Source organism: Cryptomeria japonica, chromosome 10 (assembly GCF_030272615.1).
Source record: "Cryptomeria japonica chromosome 10, Sugi_1.0, whole genome shotgun sequence".
In the NCBI taxonomy this organism is placed as follows: domain Eukaryota; kingdom Viridiplantae; phylum Streptophyta; class Pinopsida; order Cupressales; family Cupressaceae; genus Cryptomeria; species Cryptomeria japonica.
This window is the reverse complement of record NC_081414.1, coordinates 658,688,269-658,710,465: the sequence shown is the minus strand read 5'-3', so window position 1 is coordinate 658,710,465 and position 22,197 is coordinate 658,688,269. Positions and strand designations below refer to the sequence as shown.

Genomic DNA, 22,197 nt, shown 5'->3' with positions numbered 1-22,197 from the left:
AAAAGTGAAACTTATACTCTAAGAGTGACTTCTAAAACATTATATTCACTCATTTCACCTCTAAAAGTGGCATTTGCTCATCTAATGTCAATGACAATTAGGAGGATGAATTAGATGATCCATTTAATGATTAAACTTTATATTGTTGAAACAATGATACTTGAATATTTTGATATTAAACTTGATGTATATGATGCTATTTTGGTATCATCATGATGCTATGATTACAAGCTTATGTTTGTTTTGTTGTTTATATGATGCTATGTGGCATGCAAATTTTAATTCATGCTTATAGGCTTCACAAATATCAATATATATATATATATATATAAAACTTGTTTTTATACTAATGAACCCAAACGAACCCAAACCCTTTTTCAAAATTTTGTCGTACCGGGTTCTTCGAACCCAAACCAGTAACATAGAAATAAATTCATAAAAAACATGTATGTCCGTCTAATGTGACAAATGCACCCCATTTGCTTTGTAAAAATGTATTTCCAGCTTTGATTCCATACTACTCTTCCATAGCATCCCCTTCGATGACTTGTAATTTCTCCCTCAAAGGGATTATTTTTGTTGAGAGAACCTCTGCATGACACAGTAGGAAATTAGTTCAACAAAGAAAATTGCAAACCATTAGTTTTGAACAAAAGAAAATTGCAAACCATTAGTTTTGAACAAAAGAAAATTGCAAATCATTACTTTTGAACAAAAGAAAAAGTAAATTTTACAAAAAATCATGACTGCTATTTAAAGACCAAAAAACTGAAAATCATAAGTTCAACTGAAATTTTGACGTAGCATGGCATGTTCCTAGCAAAAACCAACACTTCCTTATCCAATATTTACACGTTCTGCAAGTTGACACTTTCTTTTTTAACAATAGTATTTCATCAAAGTGCATACAGCCGCTAAAAGACAAAATACACGGCTTTGATCAGAGGTCTGAATGTTTGTACAAGAAAACTTAACATTCAAACATCTTGTGCTTTCTAATAAATTGATACCCTGACAGTGATACACGGTAAAGCATGAATATATAACACAAGAAGTACTTTATTTTCCTGAGGATCATACCATTGGTACAAATTTAGAACATTGTTCGCCATTTTAACCCTGTTTATGGACAATGTAAAAAATTATCTTTTCACAACTTGAGTGTGGGTTCTATGAACAATGCAAAAAATTGGTTTTTGTACACTCTTAAACAACACTAGAAAATGTCCATTTTCTTTCTTTTATAGGTTAAGTGTGGATTGTATAGAAGACCACTTCCAAAGATAGGTAAAAATACAAACAGGCTTTTAAGCCAAAATCAGCTCAAAAGAGCAAACAAGATACAACAACAACAAATAACATACTACAACATCATGCAGGAAACTAAATAGAGACTAGCCAGCAAACGCTTTGCTCACCAACCTGTTTTTCTTATGAGATCTCAAATTATTCGAGGAGTCCTTTCTAGAAAAAGAATTCCAATAAGGAACGGTAATCCAAACACCCTCATCCAAGGCTACTACACCAAAGTCTGAAATCGCTAAGTTCTCCTGGGAAAATCTAAGGCCTAAGGATGTCATATACCTTGACTGGCTGAGGGGAAGTAGAAGCAACCAAAGGAATGAAAAGAGAGTAAAGCAGAAACAAAAAGCAAAAGCACAAGGAGAGGAGGCAAGCAACCGCTCACATAAGTAGCTCACTTAGAAACTGAAGCAGGCACACAGACAGCAAGAGGAGCAACTGAAGGAGAAGGTAACTTAACAAACAGAGATGGCTTCAATTAAGGCGTCAAAGACAGCACTTGAGAAACTCCACACAAGGCACCATAAACCAATAAATAGTAAGGTTTTGCATCCTTGCACTTGGAGTTTTATGCTGGAATCTAGTCTAAGCATCTGCAATATGACCCATCATAACAGTTACAACATCTGAAAGCATCTTCGCATAATCTAACTTCATTTTCTAAATACAACTTTCCACTTCAAGCCAAATTTCGGCCAGCACCCCCCCTTGAAACATCTATTGCTATTTGGATACAATCAAGAGTAGGATGAGACAAAGTGTTTGTCTCCAACAAGAGACGCAGAAAATTACCAAGTCCGTTACCAATAGCCTCCAAACAAGGATCAATCCAAAACTGAAAAGTTTTGGTATGCCAATCTGACCCACACTGGAATCACCAAGAAGGATTCCGTAAGAGGGTTCAATAATTGAAGAGTCTTATAGCAAAACCAATGCTACTTCTCCAAAAATAAACTTCTTATCTTGCTTCTATTCACAAACAATAATTAAAAACCACGAGCAGGTTGGTAAATATAGATCCAACAAGAAAGGCTTCTAGGTCTTGGGAAATTGGGTATATAGATCCAACAAACTTGGCCAAAAAGGATTAAATCTATGGATCAAATTCATTAAAATGTTCTCAGCTTAACAAGCTTCTTCCACAACATCATCACCCCAAAATGAGTAGGGGATTTTCTCCAGACTCAAAGCCAGGCTAAAACCCTCGTCCTTTTTTCCAATCACTGCAGAGAGCTGAGTCCAGTGTGAAAACTCTAAGGGATACTGTAATGTCCCCTACTTGGTTTAGGTCTGTTTTAACCATAATTAATCTATCTCAACATACTTATGACTTAAACTAAACTGATTAGGGGACAAAACTATCTTAACATGAATCCAATTGGTGATAACAAAATCTTCTTTCTGATATTGAATTGATAATTCAATCTGATTTATAACCTCAGATTTACTTGTTCCTTCAAATTATTATTTCTATATATATATATAATACTACACTATATATTTCACTGTAGAATAGTTCTTATAAAATATTTTAGTAATTACAATCATTATATTATTTTCTATAAGTATATTATTACTAAATTCTACATAAGAAAATTATTGTGCTTCATATATAATAAGCATCCATATTAAGCACATCCCCATGCATACCACCCAGAACAAGGATGTTACTGCCTGTAACTTAATAACAGATCTGATCTGATCTGATCGATGGCTGCCAGATAATATATATTTCTTTCCTCCTTTATCACCTTGGTTCAATCGTTATTTATATCTTAACATCAACGAGTCATACCCTTTGGATATTAAGAAGACATAACCTCTAATTGCAACCCTCCATGTAATTTATATTCTTTTCTCTAAATCACACTTGATGAGGAAACATTACTTATTATAATCAAGTGGCAGCTTTCGACAAATACAATGAAATCGTATCAAGTTAGTAAGATCGCACCCTTTCAAGGTAATCACACCTCTTTGTAAATGGATTACTACTGTTTCAAGTCACATTGCAGCCTGTGGTATAATTCTTAACAAACGATTAGTATTAATCATTGTCTCTTATTTATGGTTTGGTCAATAATAAACTACTAATCACCTTTCCTTAATAGTTCAATGCCCTTTCACCCGAAACAATTGCTGAGTGTATGTAATCGCAACCAATAAGGGAGTTACGTTAAGTGTCAATAATCGTGATGACACCAATATTTGACTCATACTAATGTTACGCACCTCTTTAATAATTGGAAATCTTTACATAAGCTTTTATTCCTTGAATTGTTTGGTGTAAAGGTTTTATTTCCATCAGCGGCAATTTCTAGTAGCTTGGTTACCACGATAGGCGAAGATTATCACTGTTATTACTACCTACGATATGTTATTGCTATTGTGATTGCTGCGTTGGTCGAATCAATCATAATCATGGCTGCTGCTTCCATACATCTCTCCCATATCATCGCTGTGGTTAGATATGAAATATTCCTCTTGGACGGTGATTATGGAGTTGTCCCTATCGATATATGGATCTACATCTAAGAGTATATATTGTTGTCATTAGAATGGAGATTACACTTCTTAATTATGGTGTATTTGTCTTTAGTTTGCTGCCATATCAAGTGATACAGGGCATGACAGACTGTAATATTTGTTTATCTAATTATTAATTTAAAGATTTCAAAAATATTATTATTGATAAATAAATATTTCATAATTTCGAATAATCATTCGTTGATAAACATTATATTAATTAATAAATAATAATTGTGGGGACATGACAGATACCATCAGGAGAACACATAAACAATGTGGGAGAAACAAGAGTGGCACTCAAACAAGCATATAAGAAACATCAGCCAAAGAAAAACCCAAAACATTCTTGAACATAATAAAAGCCTCCACCAAGGACCCCATAATAGCAGACACATAGAAGCATTGAGGGGAAAACCGAAACAGACCAGAAATTGGAACAAAATCTGACAAAAATCCTTATACTCTTGACTAGAAACATTCAACGTATTACCAGAATCAGCAACTCAACTGTAGCCTGCTGTGGTTGAGGCAGCAGAAATACCTTCAGACGAAACCACCATTGCTGTCATAGCCACACCCATACTCATGCAGATGAAATCAGCACTGCCATCAAAGCCACACACATATTTACACAAAAACAGAAAGTTGGATCATCAACACAAAAGAAATCCTTCTCACCCGAATGATAATGACTGTTTGGAATGACAAACCTGGCATTAGAAGTGCCATGTAATGTCCCCATTTTGAAGAAGAATTAATTAATTAAGTTGTCCAGATTATTGATATATTTTATGGATAGCTTGATTAAATATTTTAATTAATAATATTAAGTTAATTATTTATAAAGTTATCAAATAAATTAACAATTAAAAGATGACTTTATATTTAATTAATTTAATAAAAGTGACTAATTAAATATTCAAATCTATCAAATTTCCAAAATCCATAATAATTAAGTGAGCGACTTCTGGATTCGATTGTGTGCAAGTTTTTAATCAACATTTTGGATCACACTCCGTGATCCATCATCAGGATGAATGAGAGTTCAAGGAAACGAAAAAAATGGTGGATCACGGAGTGTGATCCGAAACGTTGATGATTAAAAACTTGCCCACAATCAAATCCAGAATTCGCTCACTTAATAATTAAATATTATTTCATAAAGTCACTTCTAGAAGCTTCTGGATGTTGGAGTGAAAAAGTATAAAGGAAGATCAAGATGAAGCTTCAAGGCATGCTTGGAATTGGATTTGATAATTGATTGGGTTTTGTAGAGCTGAGAGGTGTCTACAGATCATAATCTTTGAGAACGAAAACTCCCATAGATTGCATAACTGAGGGAGTGGAAGATCTCTCGAGGGGTTGCATCGAGGAGGTGATATTTCAGTCAGATCAATTGAGCTTTCATTAGTGGCCAAAGGCCAATTTACTTGGGCTTACATTGAAGATATTTTTGGAAGTCACATTCAGCTTCATAGAATTTTTTATCAGCATTGTGGAAGGAATTGGCTGATTTTGTAGAAGCATTTGGGAGAGCTTTGTGGCGATTTCAAGTTTAAATCTCAGTTCTGAAGCATAATCGGATCAGACCTCATACCAAGATTTTGTCCTATGTTATCACTGAATGCAGCATAACACACATTGGAGGTAGTGGCAACTTTGGGGACTTGAGGCCATTTCATTAGCTGCTGATTAAAGATAGACTTGTGTGAAAATCGACTAATTTTCAGGTCTGAATCAAATCAGTAGAAACCCACGATTTCACTTATTATTCAACATTAAAGCATCGAATTCCATTATGGATGCCAGCGATATATTTGGAGGTGTAAGGCGATTCTTATTAATGACATTTGGAGGGGAATTTGTTGGACAAACCAGTGCTAAACCAATCTGATCAGCATCAAACGAATCAGCTTCTAAGGTTATCGATTTTGCTCATATCTCTCTCATTTGGCATCCAAAGTCAACAAGATAGGCAACGTTACACTTGTCAAGGAAGGGCGGTCATTTTAGTAAGATGTATGATGGACTTGCAGCTGTCACTTACTGATGTTCCAGACCTCCGTCCAGCAGCAGCAGGGGCGATTCTAAAGACCAATTAATTTGGCATTTTGTGGGGTCAAAACCCAAAGGTATCGCTTGCTTCTTCAACTCTCCTACAAGGCGAATTTCATCAGGTGCATTGATATCATTCTATGTACTGTTTTCAGTTAGCTATAATATCCATGGTTGCCAATGTACTCAGAAATTTCTGAGTCATAAGTAGGTTGAGTGTTGGTCTTCATATCATCATTGTAAGGATTCATTGAACACCATTTAGTAACAAGGAAGGAAGGAATTGAGTTGCATCTTCATGTATGAATGTTTTGAGGTTACTTAACAATTGTTTGTCATAATATCAGGCAAATGCATTTTAGGCAATAGTCTTAACAATTAGAAGTCATTATTGTTGATCTTACATGAGAAACATGTGCTTGATGACCTCCATACCAATCTGAATTTTCTGAGACAACACATCAGCAAGACACAAACTTCATAATAGCAGAGTGGACAGGCAATTGTTCGTAAATATTCCTTATATTTTCAGTCATACCACTACCGGGGATATTACAGTGGTACCAGAGCCAAGATCCTGCCATCCTGTGATTGGTGAGTGAGAGAGAGATAAAGTACTACAACAGGGAACAACGAAGGCAGCAATATAACATTCCACGGGTACCTGAAGTTGACACTTTTTCAGAGGCATTAAGAGAGAAAGAAAAAGATAAGGTAGTTCTGAACATGGCCGAGGAGGATAAAGATACAAGAATGGAACAAAAATTCGACACCATGATTGACATGACGTCCCGGTTGCTAGGGAAAATAGATCAAATACATTAGCAACCTGAACAAAATCGAACAAGCAATTCAGGGGAAGACAGTGGGAGAGGTAGCCGCAATGAAGTGGAAGGGAGAGCAAGGACAGTCAATCAGCGGGATGCCCACACTAGAGGATCGGCCTCTAGACCTTTTTTTCCTACCTTCATTCCACGTGAAGAACAACCACAGGTTGCTGCCCCTATACCTTATGCAGATGAACCACAATGGTCATATCTATTAATCAGTTTATGAACCAGAGGAGTAGGAGGAATGGTGGGAGGAATGACTACCACACTCCAGCGCCAAATGATTGTCAACATACTCTAGGGAAGATCACCATGCCTTATTTTGATGGGAGCAACAAATATACGGCAAGGTCATGGGTGCAGAAGCTTGACAACTATTTGTCATTAAGACCAATGCCCAAAGAGGATGCTATTAGGTTCGCCACATTACATTTGGAGGGTATTGCCCATAAATGGTGGTATCATGGATTAACCACACTCGGTCATATACACATTACCACTTATGCTGAGTTCACGAACATGTTGATAGAGAGGTTTGATCATAAGGATCCAGAAATGTACTTTAGAGACTTAGCACAGCTGAAACGGGTGGGTAACTTGGAGACATATATTGGTGATTTTCAAAGATTGTCAATTATGGTGCCTAGCATTAGCGAAAGGAGGTTGGTTGTCTTGTTCACGGAAGGATTGATGGAGCCACTAAAAGGCTGGTTGAAAGCCTTTGATCCACCTAAACTACAAGAAGCAATGAAGAAAGCGAGTATGGAATTCGCAATGCCTAGAAACAAAAGTTCTCATAAAGAAACTTCTTCTACCAGCTAGGAGAGTCCTCAACAAATTGCTGATAAGAAAAAGAAATCAGCAACAATGGTGGGTGAGGAGACACGAGAAGAATTGAGGAGGAGAAAATTATAATTTTGGTGCAAGGAGCCTTACAGCAAAGAGCATGATTGCCCCTTGAGGCCTAAGGGGAAGGCGAATTGTGCGATGTGGGTATATTATGATGATTCTAATTTTGAAAATTAGATCAGCCAGCTGCCTCGGGAGATAATCGGGATGGAAATGCTACAATGGAGCTTGAGCCAGATGGGAATCTATCTCCTATATCTATATTTGCTGATGAGTAGGGAGAGATTACCTTCCGATTTAGAGGATCAGTTAATGGGCAGAGTTGTGTTGCTTTGCTTGACACTGAAGCCACGCGCAATTTCATTGACGAAGGATTTGTGGCTCGATGCAGGTTGTAGACAGAAGATTTCAAGGGATTTCGAGTTAGAGTTGCAGATGGATATACCCTCATGTGCACCAAACGAATAAGTGGTCTCACTTTGCTGCTGAATGACTATGAACTACAAGCTGATTTTTATGTAGTTAACATGGGGGCAGCAGATGTAGTCTTGGGAATGAAATGGCTCCAAGACATAGAAGAATTCACCCTCAATGTGCCTAAGTTGGAGATGAAATTCAAATCAAATAACAAGGATTATGTATTGAGGGGAATTGTGGATGGCAGGTTGCACTCTATCTCTCTTTGTGGGACGAAGAGCGGGAAGAAAGAGCAAATAGTTATGCAGGAGGAGCATGTGATGGTGGATAATCCATTGTTTGAGATTGATGCTACATGGTTATTGGATAATCCACTTTATGATTTGGATGTGGATCATTCTCCTGATAGTGATGATTGGGATTTTTCTCATACATCAGGATTTCATACAGGTCTCATACAAAGAAATTAGGAGGTATATGTAGTGAGGAGTCTCTACAGCTTCACCTTGGATCCTCATGTACATGACTTATTTCAAATGCATAGTTCAGGGCTACAAGCGGTGGATGGTCTATTTGATGGCTTACTTTCAGCAGAGATTGGGAGCAAGAAGGATCAACCACTTGATTTGCTACCTCATGAAACTTGTACTCCTGTAGCACATGATGAGGTTATTGATTTGATTCAATGGATTCAGTTGATAGTGCAAGAGTTGTGTGGTGATCATAGGGACATTACACGGATTTACCAATGGGATCCAAGTGGAGGATTGATTGCTTGGGATCAAGCAATTTCACGAGGGGCAGATTGTAATGTCCCCATTTTGAAGAAGAATTAATTAATTAATTTAACTAATTAAGGTGTCCAAATAAATGATATATTTAATGGATAGATTGATTAATTATTTTAATTAATAATATTAAGTTAATTATTTATAAAGTTATCAAATAAATTAAAAAATTAAAAAATGACTTTATATTTAATTAATTTAATAAAAGTGACTAATTAAATATTATTTCATAAAGTAACTTCTAGAAGCTTCTAGATGTTGGAGTGAAAAAGTATAAAGGGAGATCAAGATGAAGCTTCAAGGCATGCTTGGAATTGGATTTGATAATTGATTGGGTTTTGTAGAACCGAGAGGTGTCTGCAGATCATAATCTTTGGGAATGAAAACTCCCATAGATTGCATAACTAAGGGAGTGGAAGATATCTCGAGGGGTTGCATTGAGGAGGTGATATTTCAGTCACCTCATTTGAGCTTTTATTAGTGGCCAAAGGCCAATTTACTTGGGCTTACATTGAAGATATTTTTGGAAGTCACATTCAGCTTCATAGAATTTTTTATCAGCAATGTGGAAGGAATTGGCCAATTTTGTATAAGCATTTGGGAGAGTGTTGACGGGAATAATCATTATGTTATGTTGTTATGTTATATATTATGTTGTCGTCGGTAATAATGAGTTACGGCGGTCAGTTAGTTAGCCGACAGGTAGGTAGTTGGAGTTGCGACGGTTGTGTCGTACCCCTTCGGGTATTATATATTGTGTACCTTTTCTTCGAAAGGATCATGTTAGTCGTGTCAAATGTAATGTTATAAGCACTTGATGTACATGGACTGTTGAATTAATATAGAGACTGGTTATTTAATGTATTTCCATTATGTTCTGTGCATTTACTTTCTGCATTTAACCGTTTACCCGAGAGGGCAAACATTTGGCGCCGCTGCCTAGACGAACTTGGGAACGGAAGACACGGATGGCGCACAGACACAATGGGCCTACCCGTTGGTGAAGTAAACCCGGAGGCCGACGACGCGCGGACAAAACTTTACACAGGAGAAGACACGGCAACGCGAGAATTTTCAATTTTGCTCCAGGTAGCCATTTAGACATACGTTCGACGAGAAGCGGTGGAGGCAGAAATCCCACCAAGTGCCGTGTGGACAGCGCTGGAGGTTAGCCCGACAGTAAACCGGTTAATGAACCACCTCCCCCGGCTGCTTGCACAGGCATCGCTGGCACAACAGGCCCGCCTGGAGGAGATTGCCCAGGAAGAGCGACGACAACAAATCCTGCAATGCTACGAAGAGAACAGCCGACGGGAAACGGAACGAGATGGCGCCAGGCCAGGAGGAAATTGAACCTTTGACTTATGCCCAATAGACTAAATAAGGACAAAAATAAAAAGATACAGAGTGACGAATGGGAAGTGGCACAAATCGCATTGAATCTCAAATAGCAGATAGAACGAAGGCGTAGGCTAAGGCAGCTTGCCGAGGGACGACCGGCCGAGGGGTTGCCCGAAGGGAACCCAGGAGGTGTCACGGAGGTTGCGGAGGCAGAGATAGACGGAGAGAACTACACTGTCTACACTGTTGTAGGGCTGCCAGAAGGAGTCACGGAGGGTGCCGAAGGAGAACTCTACAGTTCGCCAGAATACCACCGTAGGGTAAGAAGCCGTGAAGAGTTGGTGGAACAAACAAGGCGAAGTCTAAACCTGATCGACGCTACCAGAGACTTGCTAAAGAATTTGTCCATTTCAGAGGACAACCGGAGGGAGACAACGGAAGGTGACGGTACGACCGAAGGTGCCGAGGGAGCACAAGGGTACCGTACGGGAGGCAATTTGTTTGGTTTGGTGTCAGCAACTTTTTCCGGAGGACCCACGAGTGGAGGTTCAGTTGCAGGAGGCGGAGGATCGCCAGGTAGAAGCACACAAGGAATTAGAGGAGCGAGACCCAGCGGTGGGATGGCGAGTAAACAAAAATTGCCAAAGTTCACAAGGGAGGGCAAGGAAGACCCCTTACGGCACTGCCGTACATGTGAAACCATTTGGTCCGCCAACGGAGTAACAGACCAGGATGACTGGGTACAGCAATTCCCAGCCACGTTACGAGGAGTTGCCATAGATTGGTACTCCGATGTGGACAAGCAAAAACTGGCCACATGGGCCAATCTACAAAAGGAATTCACGGGGGAGTTTCGGTTGCTCCGTGATGACAATGAAATTGTAACGGAGATATACAGTACCAAACAAGGTACCAAGGAGACAGTACGGGCATACAGTCGGAGGCTGAAAGAACTCTTGGGTAAAATGGAAAGCCAACCCGCAGATGGATTGAAGAAACGATGGTTCGTTGAAGGGTTGAAATCCTCCCTACGGAGGAAGATGAAAATTGTACCCCCGACGTCATATGACGACGCTTATAATAGGGCGATGGACCTGGAGAGCAAACACAAAACATCAAAGAAGAAGAAAAGTAATAAATCCTCATCCGAGGATAATGACTCTTCACAGGAAAGCAGCAGCGACAACGAGGCTGGCAAATGAGTGCAAGCGCTCCAGAAAGACATGGAGCGAATGAGAAAGGAATTCAAAATAATGAGAAGCACTGGTTGAAACGAAGGGGACATATGGTGCACTGAGTGCAAAGAGGAAGGGCACACAAAGGGTACTTGCCAAAAGAAGGCATTCTGCGAGATTTGCCAAGTGATGGGACACTCCACCAAGGAGTGCCCATACAACATGAAAACCCGAAGTACGCAAATGAACCAGGTGTTGTTCATGGAGCAGGCCACAACATCCGCACCAGCGGGTACCGGCCAACATACTAACACAACGACATCATCTGGAGGATACCGGGACAACAGACGCGGCGACGGAAGGAATAGCAACAATAACAATAACGGAAGCCATATCCAGTATGACGCCAAGGGCCGGCCAATTATCCAATGTAGGGCCTGTAATCAGTGGGGGCACTTCGCCCGTGATTGCACGAAGGAAGCCACCCCTCAACACCTCTGCCGTTGGTGTGGGCCAGGCGACCATGAGGACGCAAATTGCCCGCAGGCAGGGGTTAATCTCCTCAACATTGAGAAGGCTGAGAAGACTAGTGAGAAAGAAGTACTGGCGATCACCCACGCCCAGACGAAAAAAACCACTTATCCCGACCCCCGTACGGAGAAGGAGAGATTACGGGAGGCAAAGGCCAATATTGAACGTGAGATGACAACCGAACGACGGGACAACAAGGTGGCGAGTACATCATCCCGTACGGAAGCGAAAAATAACATCATTGGGCAAATCTTGCAGATGGAGGTGCCGATAAAGGTAAAAGACCTTCTAGACTCTATGCCACAATTGAGGACTGCCATCCTCACCAATGTGCAAAGCACCGCATCGTCGAGTACACCACAGGTAGGGGTTCCCGCCACCGCATTGTCGAGTGCACCACAGGTAGGGGTTCCCGCCACCGCTTCGAAGAGTACACCACAGGTGGAGGTTTCCGTTAGCCCTTCGACTGACCCGATGTTACTAGCCGTGAGCAGTGGTAGACACCCAGCTGTGGTAGAAATGGGTATCCGTGGGACCATTCTGAAGGACACCATTGTGGACGGGGGATCTGGGGTGAATGTACTACCAGAAGAAACATGGAAGCGACTGGGGAAGCCCACCCTGTGGCCACCCACATTCAACCTGGTGGGAGCGGACCAACACGGCATTAAGCCACTCGGCCTGTTGATGGCCCAGCAAGTGACAATTGGTACGCAACCATTCTTGTTAGATTTCGTGGTTATTCCCTCGAAGAAGAAAGGCTATGACGCCATCCTGGGGAGAGCATGGTTGATCAACGCGAGGGTAAACCACAACTGGAAGAAAAATACACTTTCCATGGAGAAGGGAGGGCGGAAATATACCATTGACCTACACACCCAAGATGTCGACGAAGAGCTCGCCTCTTTAGACTCGGACTCAGAGGGCAAGAACACGATGGAGCCGAACAGTGAAGGGGTGCTCGAATTGGAGGGATGTTCTGAAGATGAGGTATGCTCACTTAACGGGCTCTTCCACTGGCAAATGGAGGATTATGAAATGTTCCAAAGCTACAGGCTCGAAGTAGAGGAACCAGAGCAACCAACAGAGGTGTACCTGCCGGAATACAAAGAATATTGGAAGGGAGATGCCCCAAACCCTGGCGACGTAGATAATCCGAAGAGTGTTGGCCACGATTGGAACCCTGTATGGAAGACCGCAGTCTTCAAAATCTTTATTCTTCTTCTTCTTCTTCTTATGTACGGGAAGGAGGTCGTGGTCCCTATAGAATTTGTGGTTCCAGGTCTTCGGATGGCCATGGAAAATAAACTTGCCACCAATAGGTTCAAATTGAAACCCTACCACGAGAAGCGCGTAGGGGACCCGAGAGGCCGGAAGGACACCCGGGAGTCCGGAGGGGGACCCGAGAGGAGGGAAGGGGACCCGAGAGGCCGAGCAGGCGACTCGCCAGGCACAGGACCAAAACGGGAGACTCTCGGGCGAGGCAAACCGAGAAGGATGAAGGGCGATCCCAGAGACAGGGGACCCGAGCCGAAGACTCTCTAGACAACTAAATTAGGAAATCGGAAAAAAAAAAAAAAAAAAAAGAGAGTACCGTATGGCCGTACGGCTGAAAAAAAGTTATATAAAATTATTAAAAAAAAAAAAAAGGAAAATGGCCACCGTACGGTGGGACCACCGTGCGGTGCAACCACTGACGGTGACACCACCGTGCGGTGGAATCACCGACGGCAACACCACCGTGCGGTGGAACCACCGTGCGGTGGAATCACCGACGATGACACCATCGTGCGGTGGTCACACCGTGCGGTGGGAGCCACCGAAGGCGGTCACCAAGCAGCTCGGAAGACTAAGACGCCGCACAGCAATAAAACCCCCGTGCAACGCGAAATAAAAAGGACAACCGCACACATTGCACAACCCAGAACACCACGCAACACACAAAGGGAAAAACAAGCACACGCCGCACGGGGAGGTGGCCGCACGATCGGAGGTGCCAATGCTGTTGTTGACCGCACAAGGAGGTTGTTGCTGTTGCTGCCCCTCGACCCCGCTGGGGCGCTACCCCAGACCCCGCGAGGGGCGCTGCCCCTCGACCCCGCTGGGGGCGTTGCCCCCAGACCCCCAATTTATTTTGAGCTACAAAAGACCACGGGAAGTGTTGTGGTTGTCCGTATTGTGAGAAAGAAGCCCGCAGCTAAGCATTGGCAGGGAAGCCATAAGCCGTAGAGGGAGGCGGATTTGGAGGTTGGGAACAAACAGAGTTCGAGGGAAGGTATTGCAGGTCCACGCAGTTGTATGACACCAGGGAGTTATTCAGTTCAGTTTTTAGCCTTTGGGGAGTGTGATGGAGGATTCGAGGTGTCTCCTAGCATTTGTGCCAGCGGATTGTGGCCACCTCCAGGCATGACTGGTACGCTTTGAGGAACTCGGAGTATGTCTCGGCTAGACGTGAGGTTGCCTTGGTGGATGCATAGAGGGCTCGGGAGGAGCTGACCACCAAGTTGGAGGCAATAGTCGTGTGAGACTTAGTTCAGCGTACCCAAGAGTTGGATGCCGGGAGAGCAGCACGGGTGGCTATCGAGGCCAAATTGGCTAGGGAGACAGTATCATTTGAGTAGCAGTTGGTGGAAGCTGAGACTGAAAAACGTGTTTTGCAGACAAGTTTGGGTTAGGCACAGGAGGACTGTGATGGCAAAGGAAGCAATATTGGTGAAATCCGCACTTGAGCATCGGATGGTAGCAGAAAAGGGTTTTCAGGCGAGGACGCAGGAAGTGTATAAGATCCGGGCCCGACTGGCGCCAGTAGTTTCTACCGTTCATCTCTATTTTGTATTAAGTCGTCGGAGTCGACTTCTTTTCTTGGGGGGGATGATGTTGACGGGAATAATCATTATGTTATGTTGTTATGTTATATATTATGTTGTCGTCGGTAATAATGAGTTACGGCGGTCAGTTAGTTAGCCGACGGGTAGGTAGTTGGAGTTGCGACGGTTGTGTCGTACCCCTTCGGGTATTATATATTGTGTACCTTTTCTTCGAAAGGATCATGTTAGTCGTGTCAAATGTAATGTTATAAGCACTTGATGTACATGGACTGTTGAATTAATATAGAGACTGGTTATTTAATGTATTTCCATTATGTTATGTGCATTTACTTTCTGCATTTAACCGTTTACCCGAGAGGGCAAACAGAGAGCTTTGTGGTGATTTCAGGTGTAAATCTCAGTTCTGAAGCATAATCGGATCAGACCTTCATACCAAGATTTTGTCCTATGTTATCACTGAATGCAGCATAACACAAATCGGAGGTAGCGGCAACTTTGGGGACTTAAGGCGATTTCATTAGCTGCTGATTAAAGATAGATTTGTGTGAAAATCGACTGATTTTCAGGTCTGAATCAAATCAGTAGCAACCAACGATTTCACTCATTATTCAGCATTAAAGCATCAAATTCCATTATGGATGCTAGCGATATATTTGGAGGTGTAAGGCGATTCTTATTAATGACATTTGGAGGCGAATTTGTTGGACAAAACAGTGCTAAACCAATCTGATCAGCATCGAACCAATCAGCTTCTAAGGTTATTGATTTTGCTCATCTCTCTCTCATTTGGCATCCAAAGTCAACAAGATAGGCAGCGTTATACTTGTCAAGGAAGGTCGATCATTTTAGCAGATGTATGATGGACTTGCAGCTGTCACTTACTGATGTTCCAGACCTCCATCCAGCAGCAGCAGGGGCGATTCTAAAGACCAATTAATTTTGCATTTTGTGGGGTCAAAACCCAAGGGTATCGCTTGCTTCTTCAACTCTCCTACAAGGCGAATTTCATCAGGTGCATTGATAACATTCTATTTACTGTTTTCAGTTAGCTATAATATCCATGGTTGCCAATGTATTCAAAAATTTCTGAGTCATAAGTAGGTTGAGTGTTGGTCTTCATATCATCATTGTAAGGATTCATTGAACACCATTTGGTAATAAGGAAGGAAGGAATTGAGTTGCATCTTCTTGTATGAATGTTCTGAGGTTACTTACCAACTGTTCGTCATAATATCAGCATGGTGTAGGAGTTTGTTTGTGGCTTAGAACTCTATAATTAATGGCAAATGTATTTTAGCCAATGGTCTTAACAATTAGAAGTCATTATTGTTAACCTTACATGAGAAACATGTGTTTGATGACCTACATACCAATCTGAATTTTCTGAGACAACACATCAGCAAGACACAAACTTCATAACAGCAGAGTGGACAGGCAATTGTTCGTAAATATTCCTTGTATTTTCAGTCATACCACTACCGGGGATATTACATGCCAGCAGTAGTTGAAATATGAATTTTCCCATAAAAAACTAAAGACTTATGGGTACTAGGAACCAACATAGAGATGGCAATAGGGTTTGGAAGAAAGGACCATGGAGTTTTACATAGATTTACATAGAATGGGAGCTGTGGTGATCAACGTGCATGCAAAAGTTCAGTTTGCTAGTTATTATCAAAAAAAGGAATTCTTGTTTCTTCTAGAACCATACAAATACAATAAGTGATGTCTTCAAAGCAAGGGCACTATGTGATGGCAATAAAAATGGTCTATATTAGAAGCTTAAGAATTAACTAGATAAACTTTAATAATGATCCTAGCCACAAGTTTGTGAATTGGAAATCGCTGAGCAAGGATTGGACATATAGGAAAATCTATGTTTAAGACGGATCCGTTAAATGTAGAATCGACAGGTATATGGTCTTGTTTAATATTGAAAGCTGACCAAGGTGTTCCAAACAGTATATGCACATTTTTTGTTGAAGCATGTGTGGACATGTATGTGACAGCAAATAAAATAATTAAATTGCTAAATACAGAAAATAACCTTTCTTAACCAAACATACTGTTTTGTCACGCATTTTAGTTCAATTTAACCATTTAACTTTTTAATAAGCAAAAATCTATGGATATCTATTGATATCAAGTAGAATATAAAATTGCAGAACAGTGTTCCACTATTGCTGGACTAACAGAGGAAATTACTGATGTACCTAACAATCACAATTTTACAGAAAGAAGATCAGCAGAGACTTCTGCTGCATCTTTGAGTAAATCATTTGAAAATACAAAATTTAAAAGGTTTCAGAGATACTCCTGTAGTAGCTACAGAATTCAGCCAGCAGAGGATGCTGAATTTTACGTTCATATTTTAGAATACATTTAAGACATCATACATTTACAAAGGCACCCAAAACAGGACATGAACTTTCATAATTTATGCATTCAAACCACACTTCCCATAAGTAATTGAAGTAAATCAACTCCATCAAGTGTGGAAAAGATTCAAAGAAAACCAGTGAAATTACTCACCTATGTTCGTAAATTATGGATGTTCTGTGAAATAAGCCATCATCTGGGTTGGATACTGGTTCATACCTCTATGTGGCAGAATGCCTAGAAAATCATGTGAATAGTACAGAAGTATTTTGTTTTAATCCATTTAAAATAGTAGATTGTTGGATTGGTGTATCTCCAGATGTTTTAGGTTTGGTAGATAAGCAATAGTATGTGAAAAAAAAATCTCTGAACTTTTGGAATCTTCATCTCATTTTCTTGGACACCATAGAACTTGATTTGATACTACAATTGCAACTCTAGGAGATACATTTCCATTGGATCACTAAGTTCCACTTACTTCAGCTTGCATCACCACAGGTGCTGAGGTTTTGGTTAGAAAGAGTACCATCTTTGATATTGTTTCACAAATTCCTTCTCTATTATGCCCTCTTATCTTCTATATACGCCAGGAATTAGAAAGCTCCTTTTTCTTTACTCTGTGATGACCAGTAAATCTTATAGCTTAGTTGTACTCTTCTTGAAGAAATTCTTGAGGATTTTATGAGAGTAAAGCCTGAAAGCAATCAGGATTAGACCTCATTATTAGCAATTGATGGGCTTCTCAGCAGCTAAAAATACTTGTAGCAATGGGTGATTTAGGAGCAACTGCCCATCAATTACCTCTGATGCACATAAACCAAGCATACCAGAGGGTTCACAATCCTTAACTTTAGTTTCTCAAAGTTATTTCATTCCAATTTATGTTTAACGAGTCTTTGAATCTTCCAAGATTTATATGTAGATTTGACATTTTCTTTTCTTATTTTTTTGAGGACTACTTTCAATTGAACTAATGTTGCTGGCTGTCAAATTGAACATTCTGTTATGTCCTGTGTATCTGGATAATTGACGAGTCAATTATTTGCTTCATCCGTGCCAACAGTTGCACCTGGAGAATCTGCTATTGGTTTGGTCATTCCGGTTATTTACTTTCAAATTCAAGGTACTTGTCCAGCAGAATATATCATCAAGTCTCTAGCAATCCTTAGCCCTTTCAAGAAAAACCAGCGAGCCACGGAAACGCGTTCCCCCGCACCACCCCAAACCCATTCGTTTTTAGGACGGGGATGTCTTACTATTGTATTGGTATGTCTGAAGACATCCCTTAGAATTTCAGTTTTTCGACCAGGACAGTTTAAGCTTCTAAACAATGAATTTCAGTATTTCTGAAGACACATGACAGTCCTGGATTCAAATGTACCAACTGAAATACAATGAAAACTAAGTGACAAATGAACATAGAAAAATATCGCCAAGGTTTGCTATTGAAGAAGCAAGCAATTCCGTGGCTTTTTGAGCCTCCCTTAAGCCAAATTGAATAAACCTCCAGATCTCCCTTGCTGCAGATGTAAATGTCTGAGAATAATTAATTACCAGCTCCAAACACAATCTCTGGACTCCTAATTTTTTCGTTGTCTGTCCCTAATCAAAGCGCTATTCCCAGATACCAAGTTTGATGCTCTCACAAGAAGATCTTAGCAAAATCATGGTATTGAGGGTGGAGTTCAAATTGCTTCAGATTTGATTTTTCCCCTGCAACTTCACTTATTCACCTTCAAATGCATTCTAAGATGAATTGCCTTTCTTCTCCTAATATGCAGATGCAAGTGTAGGTCAAAAGGACCCAAATCGTGGCATCAAGTTACTGTAGCGAATCACTGTAACGCGACACTGTAGCAGCAAATAAAAACTTCTGATCTGCACAATATTTATTCTTTGAAACCTGTAGTTCAATTACTTCTTAAATATGCAATTAAATAATCTTCAAACCCTTGATTAACTTCTGAAATTTTTCAATCTATCCAAATGAGATCACTGTAGTATCACCTCCTCAATGCAACCCCTCGAGAGATCTTTCACTCCCTCAGTTATGCTATCAATGGGAGTTTTTGTTCCCAAGACAAAGATCTGCAGATACCCCGTGGTTCTACAAAACTCAATTCAATGTCAAAAACCAATCCAAGCTGCCTTGAAGCTTCAGTTAGATCCCCATTTATACTTTTTTCATTCCATCCCTAGAAGCTTCTAGAAGTGACTTTTATGATATATTATTTAATTGGTCACTTTATTAAATTAATTAAATATAAAGTCATCTTTTAATTTTTAATTTATTTGATAACTTTATAAATAATTAACTTAATATTATTAATTAAAATAATTAATTAAGCTATCCTTGAAAAATAATAATAATTTGGACAACTTAACTAATTAAATCAATTAATTATTCTCACTCCAAAAATGGGGACATTACAGTTGCTAATTTACTAGAGATTCTTTCAAACGTTTCCAACAGACTGTTAAAATATTATTTAAGTTCAAATAAGATTTGGCAATAAACTAATCTATGAAATCGCATGGCTCTTCTTAGAAACTTCTTCATCATGCATTCACTATTGTTTATAAGAGTTTGCAAACTTGAACAATCAAAACACCATGCCAGCTGATGTGCATAAAAGAGCTGGAAATTAGTTCTGAGCTCACATCCAAATTTAGGAGACGGCAGACATATTTGAGGCCAAATAATAAGACTAAGTGCTTCAGCATATTTCAGTTAATTAGTGTTTAGTCTCAATAGCATAGGTAAGATACGAACTCTCCACCCACTGGAACATATAATTACACATCCCAATAATTATCTACATGAACTATTACAGAATTGCCAAGGAAGATTTGTGTTTAATATCTTAATAATGATATTGCAGCATATTATCTTAAATGTTAAACTACATCCAGTCATATTAGTATCATCTATTAAACTGTCCTGGTCGAAAAACTGAACTTCTAAATTTGATGGTCTATCAAATTTTCAGTTTTTTAAATTCCAATATTTCACAACATGTGAGTTCTAATAGTTGTACTTGAAAATCTTATGTTTTATGGATTGAATAACATTTTAAAAGCAAGTGGATGGAGGTTGATGGTTTTCTAAATTTGATGGTCTATCAAATTTTCAGTTTTTTAAATTCCAATATTTCACTACATGTGAGTTCTAATAGTTGTACTTGAAAATCTTATGTTTTATGGATTGAATAACATTTTAAAAGCAAGTGGATGGAGGTTGATGGTTAAAAATTAATATAGGTCTATGGTTAAAAACTAATATCATGCTAAAATTTAATAAGGAATCAGAAAGAAAATACAAATACTATTTAGGGGGAGAACATGACGGACATAAATGATTGGTAAAAAAATATAAGCTTGAACACAGATAACTAATGTCTTGCAAAACAGCAAAAATTACTTACCAGTATGTCCTTTTGCAAATAAATAACCTCTTGAACTAACATAAGTACGAGGATTTGGAAGTTGATGATTTCGTAAGTATTCTGTTTGGCCCTGTCCATTAACCATCAAGAATTAGTAATGTAGAAATTGTAACAAAATACAATGTCAAGATTAACCTAAATTCCATACTCTGAAAACCACTTCCAATCAAGTTCTTACATCACAACCTTTGTGATCACACATACATCAATGTTACTGCCACTTCCTAAGTCATTGAAGATACCAGATCCAATAGCTTCACAAACCAACTTTATTCCCTCCTCTCTCTGCAAAACAGTTCAACAGCAACAAGTTAATCAAAAGTCTATAAACTAAGAGGCATAATTGATAATCATCCTATTGACCTTTCCCCTCTTCTTAATATTTATCTTCTTTTCCTCATCCTAGTAGACCAATCTTAGTGATGGTAAAGAACTTTGTGCATACTGCATACTTTTTTCTATTGTTGATGGAGGCTATTGTAAGATGCAGATGTTCCTAGTATACATGAAGCTTAGTCTCAGAAAGAATTTACTCCTCTTAGACAATTCTTGTCTAATTGTGGTTTGGTAATATAGTTGTCTATTTTATAATTAGGCAGTAATCCTGTTGTAGACCAGCAAATTGTATTAAGTTGGCAATGACAATATGTAAAGCGGTAATTAGAAAATAGTTTAAACTTGAGCTTCACAAAGAATTCAAATGCCTAAATTATGTTTTATGTGTAGACAATGAAAGGACCATTTCTTTTCCAGTGCTGGTGGAGGCCATTGTACGGTGCTACTGCTTCTAGTACACACACAGCTTTAACTCTAAGAAAGGAAAATTAATCTCTTAGACAATCCCTACTGGTTGTTTGGAAACCTTGAGTTTTTTATGCTTGTGGATGTCTATTTTGTAGATAGGAAATAATCTGGTTGTCGGCCTACATTTTGTATTATACAAGCAATGACCATAAATAGAGCGATTCTTGACAAAAAGTAAGTTGTTTATGTTTGACAAAGATTTAAGTTTTGTAAGTTATGCCTTTATGTTTAGGCAAGTGCCATTTTTAATTTTTAGCTAAGCATTGGTCAAAAGGATAGGTAGTAATTGTGACCACCACATTGTCAGGCTGACAAGTTTTTGTGGCCAATTAGATCTGTAATATATTTTAAATTAGATCTGTAATATATTAATAAATACAATTTTATTATAATTGAATATATTTCCTAAAAATCAAGAGTAGTTCAGCGGTCAGAACTTAGCTTTCTCTCATTTGACAATGGGGGTTAATGCTCCCCTTGCACATCACCAACGACAAGATGCTACTGCCTGTAACATATTGACAGTTCTGATCTGATATGATCCATGGTGATCTTCCTGGATGCTTTAGTTCCTCTCCATTTCCCTGACTTGAATTATATAATCTGAAATGTATGCAACCTGCTTTGACACTTAAAACCAAAAGATGCTCTAATGTGCAGATCCATGCAGGGATACAAGAATAAAATAAAAACCAACTTCCATGCCCTTCTGCTTGAGTATGGTTCTTTATTAAATTTCTCATAATATGAAGCGGTGGTATCCTTTCACCCGGAATAGACATATCCTTCTTTGTTTGTGACCCTTCCTAAATATTAATTGCAGCCCTTTTAATTTTTAAGTCATTAACAGCTGAGGATTAGTTAAGGGCTATTGATTAATTTACTTGCTGTCTTCATGATTAATATCGATGCTCATCATTAAT

The 22,197-nt window shown here is 39.4% G+C and overlaps 1 protein-coding gene across 6 annotated transcripts in view; it reads right to left on the bottom strand.

Annotated features, from left to right (window-relative positions):
• Positions 1 to 362: 362 nt before the first annotated feature.
• Positions 363 to 22,197, bottom strand: part of LOC131073372 (proteasome subunit beta type-7-B) — a 90,718-nt gene continuing 68,883 nt past the window's right edge. For 4 of the 6 annotated variants that reach the window (XM_058009788.2, XM_058009792.2, XM_059213506.1 and 1 more), the window contains 3 exons: positions 20,657 to 20,755; positions 20,450 to 20,540; positions 363 to 591 (listed from right to left, as the gene is read on the bottom strand). In XM_058009788.2, coding sequence (XP_057865771.2) covers positions 518 to 591; positions 20,450 to 20,540; positions 20,657 to 20,755 — 264 coding nt within the window. In that variant the 3' untranslated portion in view covers positions 363 to 517. Of the gene's footprint in view, positions 592 to 20,449; positions 20,541 to 20,648; positions 20,756 to 22,197 lie in introns of all 6 variants that reach the window. The other 2 variants (XM_058009791.2, XM_059213508.1) reach the window with 2 other exon arrangements.